The 19,850-nt window shown below is 41.4% G+C and overlaps 1 protein-coding gene across 1 annotated transcript in view; it reads left to right on the top strand.

Moving 5' to 3' along the window:
- The window catches only part of si:ch73-206d17.1 (tyrosine-protein kinase STYK1), an 83,507-nt gene extending 67,974 nt beyond the window's left edge, over nucleotides 1-15,533 (top strand). The window contains exon 10 of the mRNA XM_063033159.1: nucleotides 14,442-15,533. Coding sequence (XP_062889229.1) covers nucleotides 14,442-14,613 — 172 coding nt within the window. The 3' untranslated portion in view covers nucleotides 14,614-15,533. The remainder of the gene's footprint in view (nucleotides 1-14,441) is intronic.
- The last annotated feature ends 4,317 nt before the right edge of the window (nucleotides 15,534-19,850 follow it).

Raw genomic sequence — 19,850 nt, 5'->3', positions numbered from 1 at the left:
ACTACATAACAATCAATAACAGATTCAAAAACTCGATAACTCAATCTAAAAGCTACCCTGGAGCAGACTGTGGAAGCGACCACATACCAATCATTTGCAAAATGAAAATAAGAATGAGAAAATTAAAGAAACCAAAAAGATTAGAACCACTGGACTATCAACAACTACAAAACAACCCTCATCTGAAAACAGAATACACAATCAAGGTGAAAAACGGTTTTCAATTGCTGCAGGATAAAGGAGGCAAATCTTTCTGGGACATACTGAAGGAATCCATGGTTGTAGCTGCAAAAGAAACCATCCCATGAAAAGAACAGAAAAGTAAGAAGAAATGGATAACTGAAGATATAATACAATTGATGCAACAAAAACAGACCATCAAACTAAGAGACAGCAAAGAATACAAACAACTTGATAAGACAATAAAAAGAAAATGCAGAGAAGCTAAAGACAGATGGCTAAATGAGAAATGTTCAGAAATAGAAAGGCTACAAACTCATAACCCTGGAACAAAGTTGATGCACAATAAGATTAAAGAACTAACGGGGAAATTACCTTGCTCAGCAAGTGGATGCATCAAGGCGAAAGATGGCAGCTTAATTATGAACAAAGAGGAAATCCTAAACAGATGGACAGAATATATAAAAGAACTTTTTGAAGACCAAAGAGGAGAAAAACTGAACATAAAGAAGAATCTTGAAGGACCTAGCATTCTAAAATCAGAAATTCGAGCAGCCATAAATAAAACAAAACATAACAGAGCAACTGGTCCAGACAACATCGCTGTTGAAATGACACTGGCCTTAGAAGATTCTGGAATAGAGAAAATAGCTGAAATAGCAAATGAAATCTGATCGTGGGGAGATACCTGATGATTTAAGTAAATCAGTGTTCATCACACTTCCAAAGAAAGAGGGAGCAACAGAATGTGAGTTACATCTTACAATAAGCCTGATGAGCCACGTGGCAAAAATTATTCTCAGAGTAATCATGATGAGTCAAGACGCTGTATAAAACCAGAAATCAGTAAAGAAAAATGCGGCTTTGTGGAAAACTGAAATGCAATTTTCATGCTACGGATGGTCTGTGAATGAGCCATCCAGGTACAAAAAGACATCTTTCATTGACTATACAAAAGCTTTTGACACTGTCAGACAGCAAGATCTTCTGGAAGTGCTTCAAGATCTTGACATAGATGGGAAAGATATACGTTTCTAAAGAAACTTATACTGGGACTAGACAGCATCCATCAGAATAGAAGGAGAAATGAGTGAGTATGTGAATATCATAAGAGGAGTCAGGCAAGGTTGTGTCTTTTCGCCAGACTTATTCAACCTGTTCAGTGAAAATATCTTGAAAAGTATCAAAGACATCAAAGGATTCACAATTGGAGGCCATAATATAGATAACATCAGATATGCTGATGACATCGTACTAATAGCTGACTCAGAAACAAAACTTCAAGAACTACTCACTATAGTGGCAACAGAAAGTAATCGCAGAGGCCTCTCCATCAACACCAAGAAGACAGAAAGCATGGTCATCTCCAGAAAGACAAACATCCCACAATGTGTGATCAAGATCAGAAATACAAACATCAAACAAGTCAACAAATTCAAATATCTTGGCAGCCTAATATCAAGTAATGGCAGGTGCGACACAGATATCAAATATAGAATAGCAATGGCGAAAGAAGCTTTCCAAAAAATGAAGACCATATTAACAGACAGAAAGATGAGCACGTACACTAAAAACAGAATACTGCAGTGCTACATTTATTCTATCCTGACTTATGGAAGTGAATGCTGGACCATTTCCCCAGCAATGGGAAAAGAGACTAGAAGCAGCTGAATTATGGTTCTACAGGAGAATGTTAAAAATAGCATGGACCACACAGACATCAAATGAAGAAGTTCTCAGAAGAGCCCAAGCAGTTTGATCACTCATACCAACAATAAGAGAAAGACAACATCATGCGGAAAGATGAACTAGAAAGACTCATACTCTCTGGAAAGACTGAGGGGAGTAAACCTAGAGGAAGGCCTTGGCATATGTACATCAAAAGCATAGCCAGGTGGCTACACATCGAGGAAATAGAAGTCATCCAAAAAATGAAGGATAGATCTATATGGCAAAACATGGTCACCAAATTCCGCATCGGATTTGGTACCTAGACAGACATACAGACCTTAAATGAGGGTTTATTTTTCTTTGAATTTGAATCTTGAGGCAAAGGATACAAGTTCAGGAAGAAAACTGGAAAAAAAAATGGAAAAAAAGCTGGTTTTTATCTTTGTCTGCTGTTTGATTTCATCCTCTGTTGAGCAACCATGTTGTATCAGAGGGCTTAAACCAATGGTGTCCTTCCTCCTTCCCTTTCTCCCATGGTCCACTCTCCCACCAGATTCCTTTGTTTTCACCTATCATCTCCCAGCTTCTCACTTCATCCCCATCTCCATCCACCTACCTTCCCCTTACCTGGTGTTACCTATAGCTGTATTCATTCCCTTCCATCCACCACCTTATCCTGACTTCTTCCCTCTTCCTTTCCAGCGCTGATCAAGGGTCTCAGCCCAAAACACTGACTCTTCATTCCTGTCCACAGATACTGCCTGACCTGTTGAGCTCCTCCAGCATTTCGCGTGTGTTACAAAAGATTGCTGTCGTGCAAACTTGAAGGTGTGAATGGCTTCCTATGTTATAAGAGACAATATAAAGTCTCAGGCGGTTAATAAATAATTTTAAGTTCGTGCTTTTCTTGTAAAGTTGTGCTACCAAATACTTCAACATTATTTTTATATGTTTTTGGAGACTATTAATTACTTAACAGTCTGTAAGATTGCAACAATTGCATTGCATTCAGTGAAAATGGTTGTTCTTTAGCTCCTGTTATTTGCTGATGGGTAAAAAATTATAAAAATGTGTAAGAAAAATACTGCTTCTGCCTCCATTGTTACATGTTTTCCCCATAAAGAACAGATCATTCAAGTTATTTGAAGCTGAAATCATTTGAGAAGACCTTGTATGTTACCTTTTGACAGGTGGAATCTTGCCAACTTCGTGTTGTGGAGTGATTATGCTGACTAGGATGACAGGGAATAAATAATGACAAAATTGGCAATGAACAAGATCAGCACTTCAGTTTAACTAAAAACCAAAAATATATTTGTAGAATTCAGTATGCTTTGTCTATTGTGCTTTATTTTCCAAAGATAGGTTATTCTGAATGGTAGGGGCTAAGGACCTTGTTCGGGAGTAGTTTAGCATAGTTACTGAACCCATAAGTGAAAATACATTATTAGAGTGAAGCAGTCACTGGAGCGGCTCATGGCTAATGAGGTCAGTGGATATACAGCTGTCACATTGTTGAGCTCAAGCTCATCTCATAGCCTAATGTGCTTTGTGGCTAACAAAGGATAATCATTGTGCTGTACGATGGCATACTACAGTTGCAAGGGATACTAATATACTCAGAAACTTGGTAATTGTAGTGTTCCTCAGCAACAGCAAAATATAAATATTTACATCAGATTATTATTGGAGCCCTGGAATAGAAATTTTTTCATACTGGTCTTCCTAAATCAAATTATTGAGTACAGCAATTGGGTTATTGTGTTGAAATTGTATAAGACTTAGTTTGAGACCTAATTTGGAGTATTGTGTGCAGTTTTGTTCATGCACCTACAGAAAAGATGTCAATAAGGTTAAAAGAGTACCAAGAAAATTTACAAGGATATTGCCAGGACTTGAGGACCTGAGTTATGGGGAAAGCTTAAATAAGTTTCAACTTATTTGTAATGCAGATAAGATTTGTTATACAGCAGTATTCCAGCAGCCAAGGGCTGACTTCACAAACATAAAAAAATCTGCAGATGCTGGAAATCCAAGGAACACACACAAAATGCTGGAGGAACTCAGCAGGCCAGGCAGCATCTATGGAAAATGGTATAGTCAATGCTTCAGGCCGAGACCCTTCAGCAGGACTTCAATCAGCTCTGCCAGATCACTGCTGGATATGATCCTACTTCATTTCCCCTTCTAGCGTTACATAACAAATCGATTTTGACTGTTGATCAATGCAGTGCATTGCTGGTGAACACATCTTGCATTAAATTACTGATGACTCGAGTTGTTAACATCTGACTGGTCCTATTAATCACATTCTGTATTGTGGGTACAATTTAAAAGTCTTTTTGTCTTGTCACTCTTGTATCTAATAATGAGTCTTGACACTGTTTCCAAACTCCAGCTATTTTAGGATTATACATTTTGACGTACTCTGCGTTCATGAGACCAGCCGTGTTAGATTCTACAGTGACCCGCCACGTTGATGCTCTCATTAAGTCGGGATTCTGGCGTTATTGATTGCTGTGGCCACCCTTTTCCTGAAAATCTTCAAACCAGATCTTTGTGGACTTGACATTGGCTGCAACAGAGGCATGAAGGTGACAGAGATAGCTCCCTGCCCCAGCATCACCCCTACAGTGGATGCTGCAGAGTGGGAGTAACTAAGTATTTGGGATAAAACTTGTCAATAACCGCGAGTAACTTGTTGCCAACATAACTGTACAAAAATGCAAATGCAGACAATCTTCTCTGATCAAAAGTGGAAAATATAATCTCTCTAGCAACACACACAAAATGCTGGTGGAACGCAGCAGGCCAGGCAGCATCTATAGGAAGAAGTACAGTCGACGTTTTGGGTCGAGACCCTTCATCAGGACTAATGGAAAAAAGAGATAGTAAGAGATTTGGGAGGGGGAGACCCGAAATGATAGGAGAAGACAGGAGGGGGAGGGATGAAGCCAAGAGCCTATACTTCTTCCTATAGATGCTGTGTAGTCTGCTGCGTTCCACCAGCATTTTGTGTGTGTTGCTTGAATTTCCAGCATTTGTAGATTTTGTCGTGTTTGCGAATATAATCTCTCTGATGTTGACACCCAAAACAGTTCATATTGCCTTGTGTCATGGAAGAGGCTATTTTACCTCACTGAGTCTCTTCTGGTGCTCAGAGCAATCTCCTCTTCCACTAGTTTTCCCTAAAACTCATTTGAAAGAAAGATTAGCTTTATTTACAGAGAACCTTACCTGGCTTTCATCTCCTAAGTTACAGAGAAAGGTTGAACAAGTTGGGCCTTTATTCTTTGGAGCGTAGAAGGTTGAGGGGGAACTTGATAGAGTTATTTAATATTATGAGGGGGATTGATAGAGTTGACGTGGATAGGCTTTTTCCATTGAGAATGGGGGAGATTCAAACAAGAGGACATGAGTTGAGAGTTAAAGGGCAAAAGTTTAGGGGGCAACATGAGGGGGATCTTCTTTACTCAGAGAGTGGTAGCTGTGTGGAACGAGCTTCCAGCAGAAGTGGTTGAGGCAGGTTCGATGTTGTCATTTAAAGTTAAATTGGACAGGAAAGGAATGGAGGGTTATGGGCTGAGTGCAGGTCGGTGGGACTAGGTGAGAGTAAGAGTTCGGCACGGACTAGAAGGGCCAAGATGGCCTGTTTCCATGCTGTAATTGTTATATGGTTATGGTTATTTCAAAAGTACAAAGTAACTTTATTATCAATATACTTATATCACCATATACTATTTTGAGGTTCATTTTGCAGGCATTCACAATAGAACAGAAAAATACAGTACAGTCAATGAAAAACCACACACAAAGACTGACAAACCAGAAAATAGGCAAAATAAGACAAACTGAAAATATCAAAAAAAACTAAACAAATAATACTGAGAACATAAGTTGAGGAGTACTTGGAAGTAAGTGGAATCAGTTCAGACTAGAGTGAACTTGTTCGTGCTGTTTCACGAGCTGATGGTTGTAGGGTAATCACTGTTCCTGAATGTGGTGATGTGGGACCTACAGCTTCCTTCCCAAAGGCAGCAGCAAGAGGACAGCATGTCCTGATAGTTGGAGCGTTTGATGGATGCTGCTTTCCTGTGGCAGTGTCCTTTATAGATGTACTCAGTGCTGGAGAGGGCTTTGCTTGTGATGGACTGGGCTGTATCTACTTCCTTTTGTAGGCTTTCCCATTGCTTTGGCATTGGCATTTCTGTATAGTGATGCAACCAGTCAACATACTATTCACTATACATCTATGGAAATTGGTCAAAGTTTTAGATGATATGCTGAATCTGTGCAAACTTTGAAGAACGTTGAAGTGGTGTCATGCCTTTTCCATAATGGCACTTATGGTCTAGTCTCAGGACCGATCTTCTGATTCGTAATGACAAGGAATTTAAAGTCAAACAACAGGAATTCTGCAGATGCTGGAAATTCAAGCAACACACATCAAAGTTGCTGGTGAACACAGCAGGCCAGGCAGCATCTGTAGGAAGAGGTGCAGTCGACGTTTTAGGCCGAGACCCTTCGTCAGGACTAACTGAAGGAAGAGTGAGTAAGGGATTTGAAAGTTGGAGGGGGAGGGGGAGATCCAAAATGATAGGAGAAGACAGGAGGGGGAGGGATGGAGCCAAGAGCTGGACAGGTGATTGGCAAAAGGGATATGAGAGGATCATGGGACAGGAGGTCCGGGGAGAAAGACAAGTGGGGAGGGGGAACCCAGAGGATAGGCAAGGGGTATAGTCAGAGGGACAGAGGGAGAAAAAGGAGAGTGAGAGAAAGAATGTGTGTATAAAAATAAATAATGGATGGGGTACGAGGGGGAGGTGGGGCATTAGCAGAAGTTAGAGAAAGAATGTGTTACTTATTTTTATGCACACATTCTTTCTCTCACTCTCCTTTTTCTCCCTCTGTCCCTCTGAATATACCCCTTGCCCATCCTCTTTCTTCCCGGACCTCCTGTCCCATGATCCTCTCATATCCCTTTTGCCTATCACCTGTCCAGCTCTTGGCTCCATTCCTCCCCCTCCTGTCTTCTCCTATCATTTTGGATCTCCCCCTCCCCCTCCCACTTTCAAATCTCTTACTAACTCTTCCTTCAGTTAGTCCTGACGAAGGGTCTCGGTCTGAAACGTCGGCTGTACCTCTTCCTACAGGAATTTAAAGTTGCTGACCCTCTCCACCTTCAATCCCCTAATGAGGACTGGCTCATGGATCTCCATTTTCTTCCTACTGTAGTCAATAATCATCTGTTTGGTGTGCTGACTGAGTGAGAGGTGGTTGTTGTGGCACCATCCAACCAGATTTTCAATCTCCCTCCTCTATGCTGATTCAGCACCATCTCTGATTTGGCCAACAATAGTGCTGTCGTCAGCAACCTTCAACAATAGTGCTGTCGTCAGCAAACTTCAACATGGCGTTGGAGCTGTACTTTGCCTCACAATCGTAGGTACGGTATAATGCGGGTAGAGCAGGGGGTAAGCACACAACCTTCTGGTGCACCTGTGCTGATGGTGATTGTGGAGGAGATACTGCCGGTCCATACTAACTGGGGTCTACAAGTGAAGAAATCAAGGATTCAGTTCAGTTCAAGGAGTTATCAAGGAGTCTTCAGGCTTGGGAATTAGTGTCAAGGGTATGAAAGTGCTGAATGCTGAGCTGTAGTCAATGAAAAACATCCTGATGTATGCATCTTCACTATCCAGATCTTCAGAGCCAAGTGAAAAGCCAATGAAATGGCATCTGCTATTGAACTGTTGTGATGGTATGCAAATTGTAGCAGATCCAAGTCACTCCTTGCGCAGGAGTTGATCTGCTTCAAGTTTAAGTTTGTCATCTGACTGTACATGTATACAAGCAAATGAAACAACATTCCTCTAGACCACCTACAAAGCATATACCACACAGCACAAAAACAAAATATTACCACAGATAAATTAATGAGATATGATTTAAAGTGCATGTAGTGTGCAGTAAACGGCTCGCTGTACTAGTGAGGAAACCTCGTTGGTTGCAGGGTATTCTTCAGTCTCTCAACCTGGAGAAGAAGCTGTTACACAGTCTGACAGTCCTAGGACTGATGTTCCTCTACCACCTCCTTGACAATAGTGGGTGAAAGAGATTGTGGGATGGGTGGTAGGGATCCTCAGCAATGTTTCTGGCCCTTCATCTGCAATGCTCCCAGTAAATGTCACGGGGGGGAAATAGTAATGGGGACAAGCAAATGGCACATTAACTGAATAAGTGCTTTGCATCAGTCTTCACCGGAAAACATTAGCAGTATGGTAGAAATTCTAGAGTGTCAGGGGGCAGAAGTGTTAGAAGTTGCCATTACGAGAGAGAAGGTTCTTGGGAAATAGAAAGGTCTGGAAGCAGATAAGTCAGCTGGACCAGATAGTTGACACCCTAGGGTTCTGAAAGAGGCTAAAGAGATTGTGGAGGCATTAGTAATGATCTTTCAAGAATCAAGGGATTCTGGAGTCTGGAAAATTGCCAATGTAACTCCACTCTTCCAGAAGGGGGAGAGGCAGAAGAAAGGAAATTACATGCTAGTTAGTCTGACCTCAGTGGTTGGGAAGATGTTGGAGTTGATAGTTAAGAATGTGGTTTCGGGGTACTTGAGGTACATGATAAAATAGACCGTAGTCAGTGCGGTTTTCTCAAGGGAAAATCTTGCCTGACAAATCTGTTGGAATATTTTGAAGAAATAACAAGCAGGATGGATAAAGGAGAATTAGTTGATGTTATGTACTTGGGCTTTCAGAAGGCCTTTGACAAGGTGTCACACAGAGGCTGCTTAACACGTTAAGAGCCCATGGCATTACAGGAAAGATACTAGCATGGATAGAGCATTGGCTGATTGGCAGGAGCCAAAGAGTGAGAATAGAGGGAGCCTTATCTAGTTCACTGTCGGTGACTGGTGTGTTCATCAGGGGTCTATATTGGGACTGCTTTTTCTGTTATATATCAATGATTTGGATGATGGAATTGATGACATTGTTGCAAAGTTTGTAGACAATACAAAGTCAGATGGAGGGGCAGGTAGTTTTGAGGAAGTAGAGAGGCTACAGAAGAACTTAAACATTAGGAGAGTAGACAAAGAAGTGAAAGTATATGGTCATGCACTTTGCTAGAAGAAATAAAAGGGTAGTTTATTCTGTAAGTGAAGAGAAAACATTGGTGAGGCCTCACTTGGAGCATTGTAAGCAGTTTTGGGTCCCTTAGAAAGGATGTGCTGACACTGGAGAGGCTTCAAAGGAAATCATGAAAATGATTCCAGGATTGTACAGCTTGTCTAATGATGAGCATGTGATGGCTCTGGGCCTGTATTCACTAGAATTCAGAAGAATAAGGGGTGACCTAATTGAAACCTATTGAACAGTGAAAGGTCTTGATAGAGTGGACGTGGAGAGAATGTTTCCTGTGGTGGGAGAGTCTCAGACCAGAGGACACAGTCTCAGAATAGAGGTTCGTCCTTTTAGAACAGAAATGAGGAAGAATTTCTTCAGCCAGAGAGTAGTGAATCTGTGGCCCCATTCCACAGCCTTCTCCCTGTAACCTTTGATGCTGTTGCAATCAAGAACTTATCAATCTCTGCTTTAAATACACCCAGCGACCTGGCCTCCATAGCTACATGTCGTCCTTGCCAGCTGCTCCTTCCAATTTATTTTGGCCAGCTCCTCTCTCATACCATTGTAATTTCCTTTACTCCACTGAAATATTGCTATGTCATACTTAACTTTCTTTCTATCAAATTTCAAGTTGATCTCAATCATATTGTGATCACTGGTTCCTAAGGGCTCTTAGAGGTTAAATATAACCTCTGAATATTTAAGACAGAGGTTGAGAGATTCTTCATTGGTCAAGGCATGAATAGATACAGGGAGAAGGCAGGAGATTTGGGCTGAAGGGAAAAATGGATCAGCCATGATAAAATGGCAGAGCAAACTCGATGGGTCAAATGGCCTAGTTTTGCTCCTATATCTTGTGGTCTAATCAATGTAGCAGCTCCCCTTCATCTTTGATCTCCACCTCTGTCACATCAGAAGTATTGATACCCTGATATATTGAGTTGCCAATTCTGCCCGTCCCTTAAAATTTTTTTCCACGATTGCTATATTTCAATCGCATGTATCGGTCAATGTCACAAATTCATCTGTTGATAGAGGAACAAGTGCAAAAGCCAGAAAGTAAAACCAAGCTGTATAAAACACTACTGAGCACAGATAATGCATTGGGTATGGTGCCTTGAAAACATACTCAGCCTCCACAACAATGTTCACATGGTACTGTCTCATTTTTTAAATTTAAAATATATATAAGTAGGTTTTCTGAGCTAATCTACAAAACATGACAAATCAAAAGAAAAGTTCCAAAACCCCTCAAGCATTTGCTAAATTAACAGCCAAAATTGTGAAGCTGAAAAAGTATTCATCCCCTTTATAAATACTGCGCTAACTTTCCTCAGCTGCATATTATCTTACCAACTCACCCAGTTTGTTGATGTAGAAAATTGGGGGATAGTCTGTTTTCAATGAATTCATAAGAATAATTGCCCCTTCTCTCTGTAGGCACCAACAATATGGTATATTTTCAACAGACCAAACCAAAATGAAGACAAAAGAGCATTTAAAACAAGTCCAGGAAAGCGTAAATCTGGAGAAGGGTACAAGACAATTTTAAAACCACTGAACATACCTCTGAGTTCAGTGCAGTTCATCATGAAATGCTGGAAAAGAATATGAAACCAGAGCCACACTGTCTTGGTCAGGGTACCAGAGTAGAATGAGGCCACTATGAGAGAGGCTCATAGTAGTAAGAGTGGCTACTATGACACCAGCAGCTACTAAGTGAGCTGCACAAGTCAGTGGCTGCAACTGGACATGTATCATGGCTCCACAATCTCTAAGCCTTGCATAAAAAAGTTATTTCTGGAAGATTGTCAAGGAAGAAGCCCTGGCTTAAAAAAAATCATGTCCTTGCCTGTTAATACTCTGCAAAGCGTCACTTAGGAGATATTGTAAAGGGGTGGATAAAGGTCTTGTGGTCAGATGAGTCTAAAGTGGAACTTTTCTGTAAAGCATGGTGAGGTAGCATCATGCTATGGGGATGCTTTTCAGTCGCAGGGACAGGAAATCTGGTCACGATTAATGGAAAGATGAACGCTGCTAAATACAGAGAGATCCTGGACAAGAACTTACTAGCCTCTGCCAGAAAGCTTAAACTGGGGTGGGAGTTCGTCTTTCAGCAGGACAACAACCCAAAGTACACTGCCAGAGCAACCATGGAATATCTTCAAATGAAGAAAATTAATGTCCCACTTAGAGTCCTGACTTTAAACCGATCGAGCGTTTCTGGTAAGGCTTCAAGATTGCTGTTCACTGCTGCTCCCCCACTAACCTGGCACAGCTTGAGCAATTTTGCAAGGATGAATGGGCAAATCTTGCTCCATCACATTGTGTAAGGTTAATAGAGACTTATCCAAAATGATTACTGACTGTAATAGCTGCGAGAGGTGGTTCAACTAAGTACTGAGCAAAGGGGGTTTAATACCTTTGAACAGCTGACATTTCAGTTTTTGAATTTTTAGTTCTTCAAGCTGTATAATTTTCCCTGTTCTTTGGGCTCTACTGTGAAAAAAAGGAGCATGTGATCCACAAATAAGAATTCTCATGAAATTGATCAAAATCCTTGGTTTAATACTTATTTATGTGACCAAAGGGTTGGTGGCTGAATACTTTTACAAGGCACTGTATAGTTCTGGGCATCGCATTTAAGGAAGGTTATGAAGACTTTGGAGAGAATGCAGAAGGTGATTCTCTGGAGTGGCTAGTCAAAGTGGAAAGGATCACACTGGAGTGGAGATGTGTAAGAAGGAATTAACTTGAACTATTTGAATTCGTATAGCTTGGGAGCACCGGACTCTGGCCAATTTATTGACCTTCTGCTGAGGTATCTGAGTTGTAGAATGTCTCCTGGCAGGAAAGAGAATTGCAGAGGAAGGTCATTGAGAGGATTTATTGGAATCAGTCATAAAGGGGTGAACTTGAGATGGAGGGAGAATAGTTTAGTAGGATTTGGAAAGTGGATTCTTGTTGCTGTGTGTGTTTAGGGAGATGATCATTGTAGGAATGGGAAGGATCATATGCTGGGATTGGAAAGCAGTCCATTGGAGATTTGGTAGGAGAATCACTATGAAGGTTCCAGGTGGGTGTGGAGGGACATAGATGATTGTTAAGAGGTTTCAGAAATGGTTTTGGGGTTGGGAGGGTTAGTTCTTAGAATTGAAGAACATTCAAAGATATGATCATGGAAAAAAGTTTGGTGTAAAGTGGGGAAGTTGCAGGACAGGGAAATGAAGTCATATCTGCAAGCATACAGCACCTATAGAGAGTATTCACACAACCCCCCCCCCACCGCCGAAATTTTCATGGTTAATTGTTTTACAACATTGAATCACAGTGGATTTAATTTGGCTTTTTGTGATGTTGCTCAACAGAAAGACTATTTTGTGTCAAGGTGAAAGCAGATCTTTCATAAAATGACCTAAATTGCTTACAAATATAAAACACAAAATAATTCACCCCCCCCCCTTAATATGACCCACCAAATCATGACTGGTGCAGCCAATTGGTTTTAAAAGTCATATAAATAGTTAAATAGAGATCACTGTGTACAGTCAAGGTGCTTCAATTGATTGTAGTAAAAATACACCTGTATCCGGAAGGTTTAACTGCTGGTGAGTCAGTAATCTGTCAAAAAGTGCACCATGAAGACAAAAGAACACTCCACATGACTCTGCGAAAAGGTTATTGAAAAGCAGAAGCCAGGAGATGGATATAAGAGAATTTCCAAGTCACTAAATATCTCTTGGAGAACTGGGTAGTTAATCATCAAGAAATGAAAAGAATATGGCAAAGCTGTAACTCTGCTGAGAGTAAGCTGTCCTCAAAAACTGAGTGACCGTGCAAGAAGGAGTGAGGGAGGGAAGGTACCAAGAGACCTAAGACAACTCTGGAGCAGATGCAAGCTTCAGTGGCTGAGATAGGAGAGAATGCACATACAACAACTGTTGCCCAGGTGCTTCACCATCACAGCTTTATGGGAGAGTGGCAAAGGGAAAACCATTGTTGGAAAATACTCTCATGAAATCTCAGCTAGAGTTTGCCAGAAGGCATGTGGGAGACTCTGAAGTCTGCTGGAAGAAGGTTCTATGGGTCTAATGAAACCAAAATTGAGCTTTGTGGCTATCAGACTTCATGCTATGTTTAGTGTAAGCCAAACACTGTGAATGATCAAAAACATATATCCTACCGTGAAGCATAGTGGTGGCTGCATCCAGCTGTGGGGATGCTTCACTGCAGCAGGCCCTGTAAGGCTTGTGAAGGTAGGGTGCAAAATGAATGCAGCAAAATACAGGGAAATCCTGAAGGAAAACCTGATGCAGTCTGCAAGAGAACTGCGACTTGGGTTCTGGCAAGACAATGACCCCAAGCATAAAGCCAAAGCTACACAGGAATGGCTTAAAAACAACAAAGTTAATGTCCTGGAGTGGCCAAGTTGGAGTCCAGACCTCGATCCAATTGAGAATTCATGGCTGAACTTGAAAAGGGCTGTTCACTCAGGATCCCCATGCAATCTGTCAGAGCTTAAGCAGTTTTGTAAAGAAGATTGGGGAAAAATTGCAGTGTCCAGATGTGCAAAACTGATAGATGCCTATCCACACAGACTCAAGACTGTAATTGCTGCTAAAGCTACATATACTAAATACTGACTTGAATCACAATCAATGAGTTTGTGTTTTATATTTGGAATTAACTTAGATCAGTTTGTAGAGATCTGTTTTCACTTTGACACAAAAGTGTCTTTTTCTGTTGATCAGTGTCAAAAACAAGGCCAAATTAAATCCAGGGTGATTCAGTGTTGTAAAACAATAAAACAAAAACTTCCAAAGGGGGTGAATACTTTTTATAGGCACTGTATGTACAAGTGCAGTGAAAAAAGCTTACTTGCAGCAGAACATTAGATACAGACCATTGACAAGCAAAGCATAAATTATGGAACATCTTTACTAGAAAGAACACAATTAAAACAAAAATGGAGTCCATCATCGTGCAAAGTGGTCATCGTGTTTGAAAGAGCCAGAACAAATTTGATAGCTGGAATGGCCTCCATTTTCAGTTTTTCAGTTAAACAAAAGCAAAGCAGGAACAATATGCAGACAATTTTGCTCCATTCAGTTGGAATAAGAGAGGAAATAGTACAAATAAATAAGTCTGAAAAGCATCTTAACAAAATGTTCACATCAATCGCTAAGTGATTGGTAGAGGAGTTACTGCACCAGTGCTCAGTTGTAGTGATATGTCTACTCAGAACAAATTTGATGCCACAAGGAGAGGGGAAGATTATTATGATGTTATTATCATAACTTTTGTTTGAAGCAGAAATCTGCAATAGTGGCTTCAATAATGTTTCGCCCCCAGATTTTCTGTTCCTGTTTGCTGCTCCCTCTAGTGTTAGTATCAATTTTAAGGGTATAAATATGATCCTGGAAAATTACAAGTTGTAACTGTTTCTTTCTATTTCCCTTCTAGATATGACTTGATGAAACAATGCTGGCAGTGGAAAGCGTATGATCGTCCAAACTGGTCAGAGCTGATCAATAAACTGAATTCCTTGATGAATACAGCTGATGGAGCTGAATTGCTGCAGGTAGCTGACAGCCTGGACCTGGACGAATACAAACATACTGCTGGGGTTTTCTAATGAGAAGGATGTGCAAATGCAGCTGGACTAGGACCATTTCAGAACTGGAAGTGGTTGGAGCTATGTGCTCATTACAGACCATGAGTGTTAATCTCAGTGGCAGTATACTGTCTGCATGTGGAATTGGGAATTGCACTCTGGAGGCCAGAACCAAAACATGTGAATGGTTTGGATTATGCAATGATTAATCCAATACTGAGTTGTGACTGCAGACTTGGAGGAACTTTCTAAAGATGAGAATACCAAGCAACAAAAGGTTACATTGTTGTCGGTGAAATTCAGTGATTGCTTGAATCTAAATACAAAGCCACTTACAAATCCAGCGCTCTATTCATCTGAGCCTGATTCTTTTTTTCTTGTGATCATTGTCATTTATTAAATCAACCAGCTAGAGCTATACACTAGCAAAATTCACAGAACATGGCAGTATGTACTAATTGTAAAGAAAATGACACCAGTAAAGTTTCATGAGCTATTATGCTAAAGTTATAATAGTTGTGTAAGTTATAATTATTACATCATCAGAGAAATGAACTTTATCCTTTGAAGAAAACAGAATCAAATTCTATGCCAAGATTTGTCTCCAGTTTATTTCACTAGTAATATACCTGCAACTAGTAACTACCTGCAACTAGTTTTTCATTTCAATGATAGGTGTTTGGGCTATCTGTACTAACCTAAAATGTTAACACACATTAGACTCTGATAGAAAATTGGTTACACTTGGAGACAATACAACTCAGGGATAAGATCCTATGCATCGGTGATGAAAACAACCAGGGAGAATGAAGAGTCCTTAAAGTTGAATCTCAGTTGCTATGCCCCAATCTTGTCTTTTGAGTTACTGATTTAAAAAAGATGAAGTGAAACGTGCATATCATATTAGTCAAGTAACACCCTTTGGTCAATGGAGAGTTAAACACCTACAGACTTTCCACAGTGTTGTTTCTACAAAGTGATCTGTTTCTTTTATTTCTTTCAATGAAACTACATGTTAATTAAAAAATAAATCTTCATCTTATTGAGTAAATTCTAGTTCATTATACAGAACATTTAATATACCATTAAAGTACGTTATACAGGCCAACAAGTGAAAAGGATGAATTCTGGGCTATTTCAAAGTGGCTGATGTTAGGTAGGTTGAACCTTGAAGTACTGCTTGGGGCACAGAAAGTCTCCTCCATGGGGTCGTTCTGTTGCATTGCCCATAAACCGATCAGATCAGGCATTTTTATAAAAAGAAAGCAAAGCTTCCAAGGTTAGGGAGAGCTGGGTGCTGGGGTTTGGAAGGTGTCATGAATAAAGGAAGCCAGAACTGATCTCAAAATGCTGCTTCTGCCGTTCCACGTTGATGAGAATGTCCCATTATGATTGTATTAGAGGGCAGACATAAGTTAACCAGATCTAAATTTCTTTTCTGCAAGTTTATTTAGATGTATTTCTTTGTAATATAGGAACTTGTAATCTCCCAAGTGTTTCAGTCAAAGCTGCCCACCACAATCCCACCTCTCTGAAGAAAATTCACCTAGCATTGCAGTGCAAAGTTGAGATGATTGCAGAATTTCTCAAACATTCAGTGAAAGCCTGCATTACAAGTAGAGTGGTTGAAGCAGATAAGAAACTGATCATCCCTATTAGAAACCTACAGCGGACAGTTTCGTGTGCAGGAACAGGTTAATCAGTGCAGTGTATTGTTTAAATATCACTGAAAGTGTAGAGTTAATACCTAAAAGGTAGATGTTACCATGCCTTGCCCTTCAGATATTAACTCTAGCACTTTCAGTGATACTTAAGGCCTGTATTCTGAACTCACTGCTTGTGACAACCACACGTCCCCTTCTAGAATATTCCTCTTGTTAGACATGATGCACATTGTTAATTCCAGCATCCTATATCTCCCTCAAGATACCTGTATGTAAGAGAGCATAATGCTAAAAGTTCACATGACAAACATTGCTGTGATTGACCAGTAAGAGGAAAATGGTTTTTTTACCTACCATAAATAGATACTTTATTGATCCCAAAGGAAATTACAGTGTCACAGTAGCATTACAAGTACACAGATGTACAAATTTACAAATATTAGAAGAGAAGTAAGAAAGAATAAAAAGACAAGTTACCTCAAATAGTCTAACGTGAGGAGGTCATCACTAGCCCGGCTATCGGTTGACTCATTATAGAGCCTAACGGCCAGGGGTAAGAATGACCTCTTTGCAGCAGTGCAGTTCTCTTAGTCTATTACTAAAAGTGCTCCTCTGGTCAGTCAAGGTGGCATGCAGAGATGAGAAACATTGTCCAGAATTGCCAGGGATTTTCCAGAGGGTCTTTGTTCTACCACAGGCTCCAGTGTGTCCAGTTTGACTCCTATGACAGAGCCAGCCTTTCTAATCAGTTTATTAAGCCTATAGGCATCACCCATATTGATGACATTGCCCCAGCACACCACCACATAGAATATTGTACTGGTGACAACAGACTGATAGAATATGTGAAGGAGAGGCCTGTATACTCCAAGGGACCTCAGTCTCCTCAGGAAGTAAAGGCGACTCTGACCCTTCTTGTACACAGCCTCTTTGTTGGTGCTCTGCTCAAGTCTGTTATTTAGGTACACCCCCAGTAACTGTAGGTCTGCACCACATCCACGTCCTCACTATCAATAGTACCAGGGAGCAGTGCACCACTATCTCCTTTGTCTTGCTGATATTGAGCTGCAGATGATTCAGCTTGCACCATTTGACAAAGTCCTCCACCAGGGTCCTGTATTCATCCTCCCTTTATACACCCAACTATTACTGAGTCATCAGAGATTTTCTACAGATGACATGACTCAATGTTGTATCTAAAGTCTGAGATATACAGGGTAAACAGGAAGGGTGCCAATAGAGTGATGTCTACTAGAACACCGATTGCTGAAAATTCACCTTTTACAGACTATTGGAGGCAGAGCGCGCCAAACAGTTGTTCTCCTTGCATGGCTATCTCTCCTGGGAGATCAACATCCTTGTTTTCTTTTTAAAGAATGCAGCAAATGCCTGATCAAGTTCACATAGCACTTGCTAATACAACTGTGAAGGACAATAGGGAGCTTGCTGAAATGGCTGATAGTTTACACTCAGCCAGGCAGCGGGGCATAATTCCTCCACTTTTCCCTGCCTTAATAAGCCTGGTCAGTGAAGCCTCCAACTTAAGCATGCGAAACAGACAACGGCGGGCCTTTGTTTTTACCACACTCGCTTTGGTACGAATGCTAGGAAGTGAAGACCACCTTGCAGTTTCACCAATGCCAGCTCATTGGGACATCAGAGCTCTGTGAATACCATGGGTTCCAGTTGTCAGGGCATCTACCGTTCATTACAAACACCCTTTCAGGGCGATGCTTCCTGTGAGACACGGGTGCTCAACTGAGTGTAGTGACAGCATCGTTTATTGTTGAGAAGGCAAAGAGCGACAAAACCTCACTGGAGGCTGCCAATGGCAGCAGGATCCAGAATTACGGGACTCAACGGGTGACACTCTGCTTCAGTGGGCGACGTTACACATGGGACTTCATCGTGACTGAAGTGGCTAGACCTCTGATCAGTGCTGATTTCATGTGTGCCCAAGGACTGTTGGTTGATCGTAAGAATTGTCGGCTTGTGGATATCAAGGACTTTGAGTCATTACCTGCTCCCCCAGTAAGTTTCCCAAAATGACTTTGTCAAGTTCCAATATCACCATGTGTGAGCTTACTCAACTGCTGGGCAAAGTTCCAACCCTCCAAGCCTACATTCCCTACAACTGTCACAAAACATGGGGTCAAGTACCAATCTCCCACAACTGGCCCACCAGTCCATGCCCGCACGTGTCGACTGGACCCAGAAAAACCGGCAGCTGTAAAGTCTGAGTTTGCCATCATGGAAGGATTTGGCATTGTACAACTGTCAAATAACCCCTCCATATGGTCCCTAAGTCTGATAATGGTTACCGCCCATGTGGCGATTATCAACGTCTGAACGAGGCCACCATCTCTGATCATTACCAGGTCCCACACCTCCAGACTTTTTCGCACCTTTAGCTGGAAAGTTAATATTTTTCAAAGTCAGTCCTGTTAGGGGTTACCATCAGGTGCCTGTGTGCTTGGAGGACATTCCCAAAACGGTTGTGATAATCCTATTTGGCCTCTTTGAGTTTCTGCACATGCCCTTTGGGCTGAAAAATGCAGCACAGAGTTTCAATGACTGATGGACTCTGAATTAAAAAACTTAAGTTTTCTTTTTGTTGACCTGAGTGACATACTTGTTGCCAGTGCATCCAAATCTGAACAATCTTCAAGCGCTTAAGCCATCACAGCTTGATATTAATCCTGCTATATGCCAGTTTGGGTTGTCAACCATTGACTTTCTCGGCCATTGTATCTCCACAGAAGGTGCAAAACCCCTCCCTTCCAAAGTAGCCGCTATTTTGGACTTCCTATTGCCCTGCACTACTAAAAAGCTACAAGAATTTTTAGGTATGGTGAATTTCTATCACTGCTTCATTCCACGAGCTGCTGAACTAATGCTCCCCCTGTATTGTGTGGCTAAAAGCAATACCCCTGATCAAGTGCTTGACTAGTCAGCAGACATGACAGGGGGATTTGATGATACTAAACGAGCTCATTCTAATGTGACCCTACTGCTGCACCCACTCCCAATGTATCTATAGCTATTACTACTGATGCTTCAGACTATGCTGTGGGTGCTGTGCATGAACAGCTGGTTGGAGGCATTTGGTAGCCGGTCGCCTCCTTCAGCCGGCAGCTCCATCCCCTGAAAAGTAGTTCAGGACATTTGACCCTAAGCTTCTTGGTCCCCATCTAGCTACCTTCTGTTTTTTTTTTGTTTTGTTTTGAGAAGGTTGCCATTTCACTGCGTTCGTTTACCACAAACCCTTAGCGCACACTTTGGCCAAAATATCAGATGCTTTGTCTGCATGGCAGTAACGACACCTGGCCTACATATTACAGTTCACAACTGATATACAACATATCAAGGGGAAGAAGAACGCCGTGGCTGATTGCCTCTCACGGCCAGCTGTTGAAGAACGCCGTGGCTGATTGCCTCTCACGGCCAGCTGTTGAAAAACGCCGTGGCTGATTGTCTCTCCGGGCCAGCTGTTGAAGAACGCCGTGGCTGATTGTCTCTCCGGGCCAGCTGTTGAAGAACGCCATGGCTGATTGTCTCTCCGGGCCAGCTGTTGAAGAACGCCGTAGCTGATTG

This window comes from Mobula hypostoma, chromosome 25, assembly GCF_963921235.1.
Source record: "Mobula hypostoma chromosome 25, sMobHyp1.1, whole genome shotgun sequence".
In the NCBI taxonomy this organism is placed as follows: Eukaryota; Metazoa; Chordata; class Chondrichthyes; order Myliobatiformes; family Myliobatidae; genus Mobula; species Mobula hypostoma.
The sequence above is the reverse complement of the archived record's forward strand: the minus strand, read 5'-3'. Positions and strand labels throughout refer to the sequence as shown.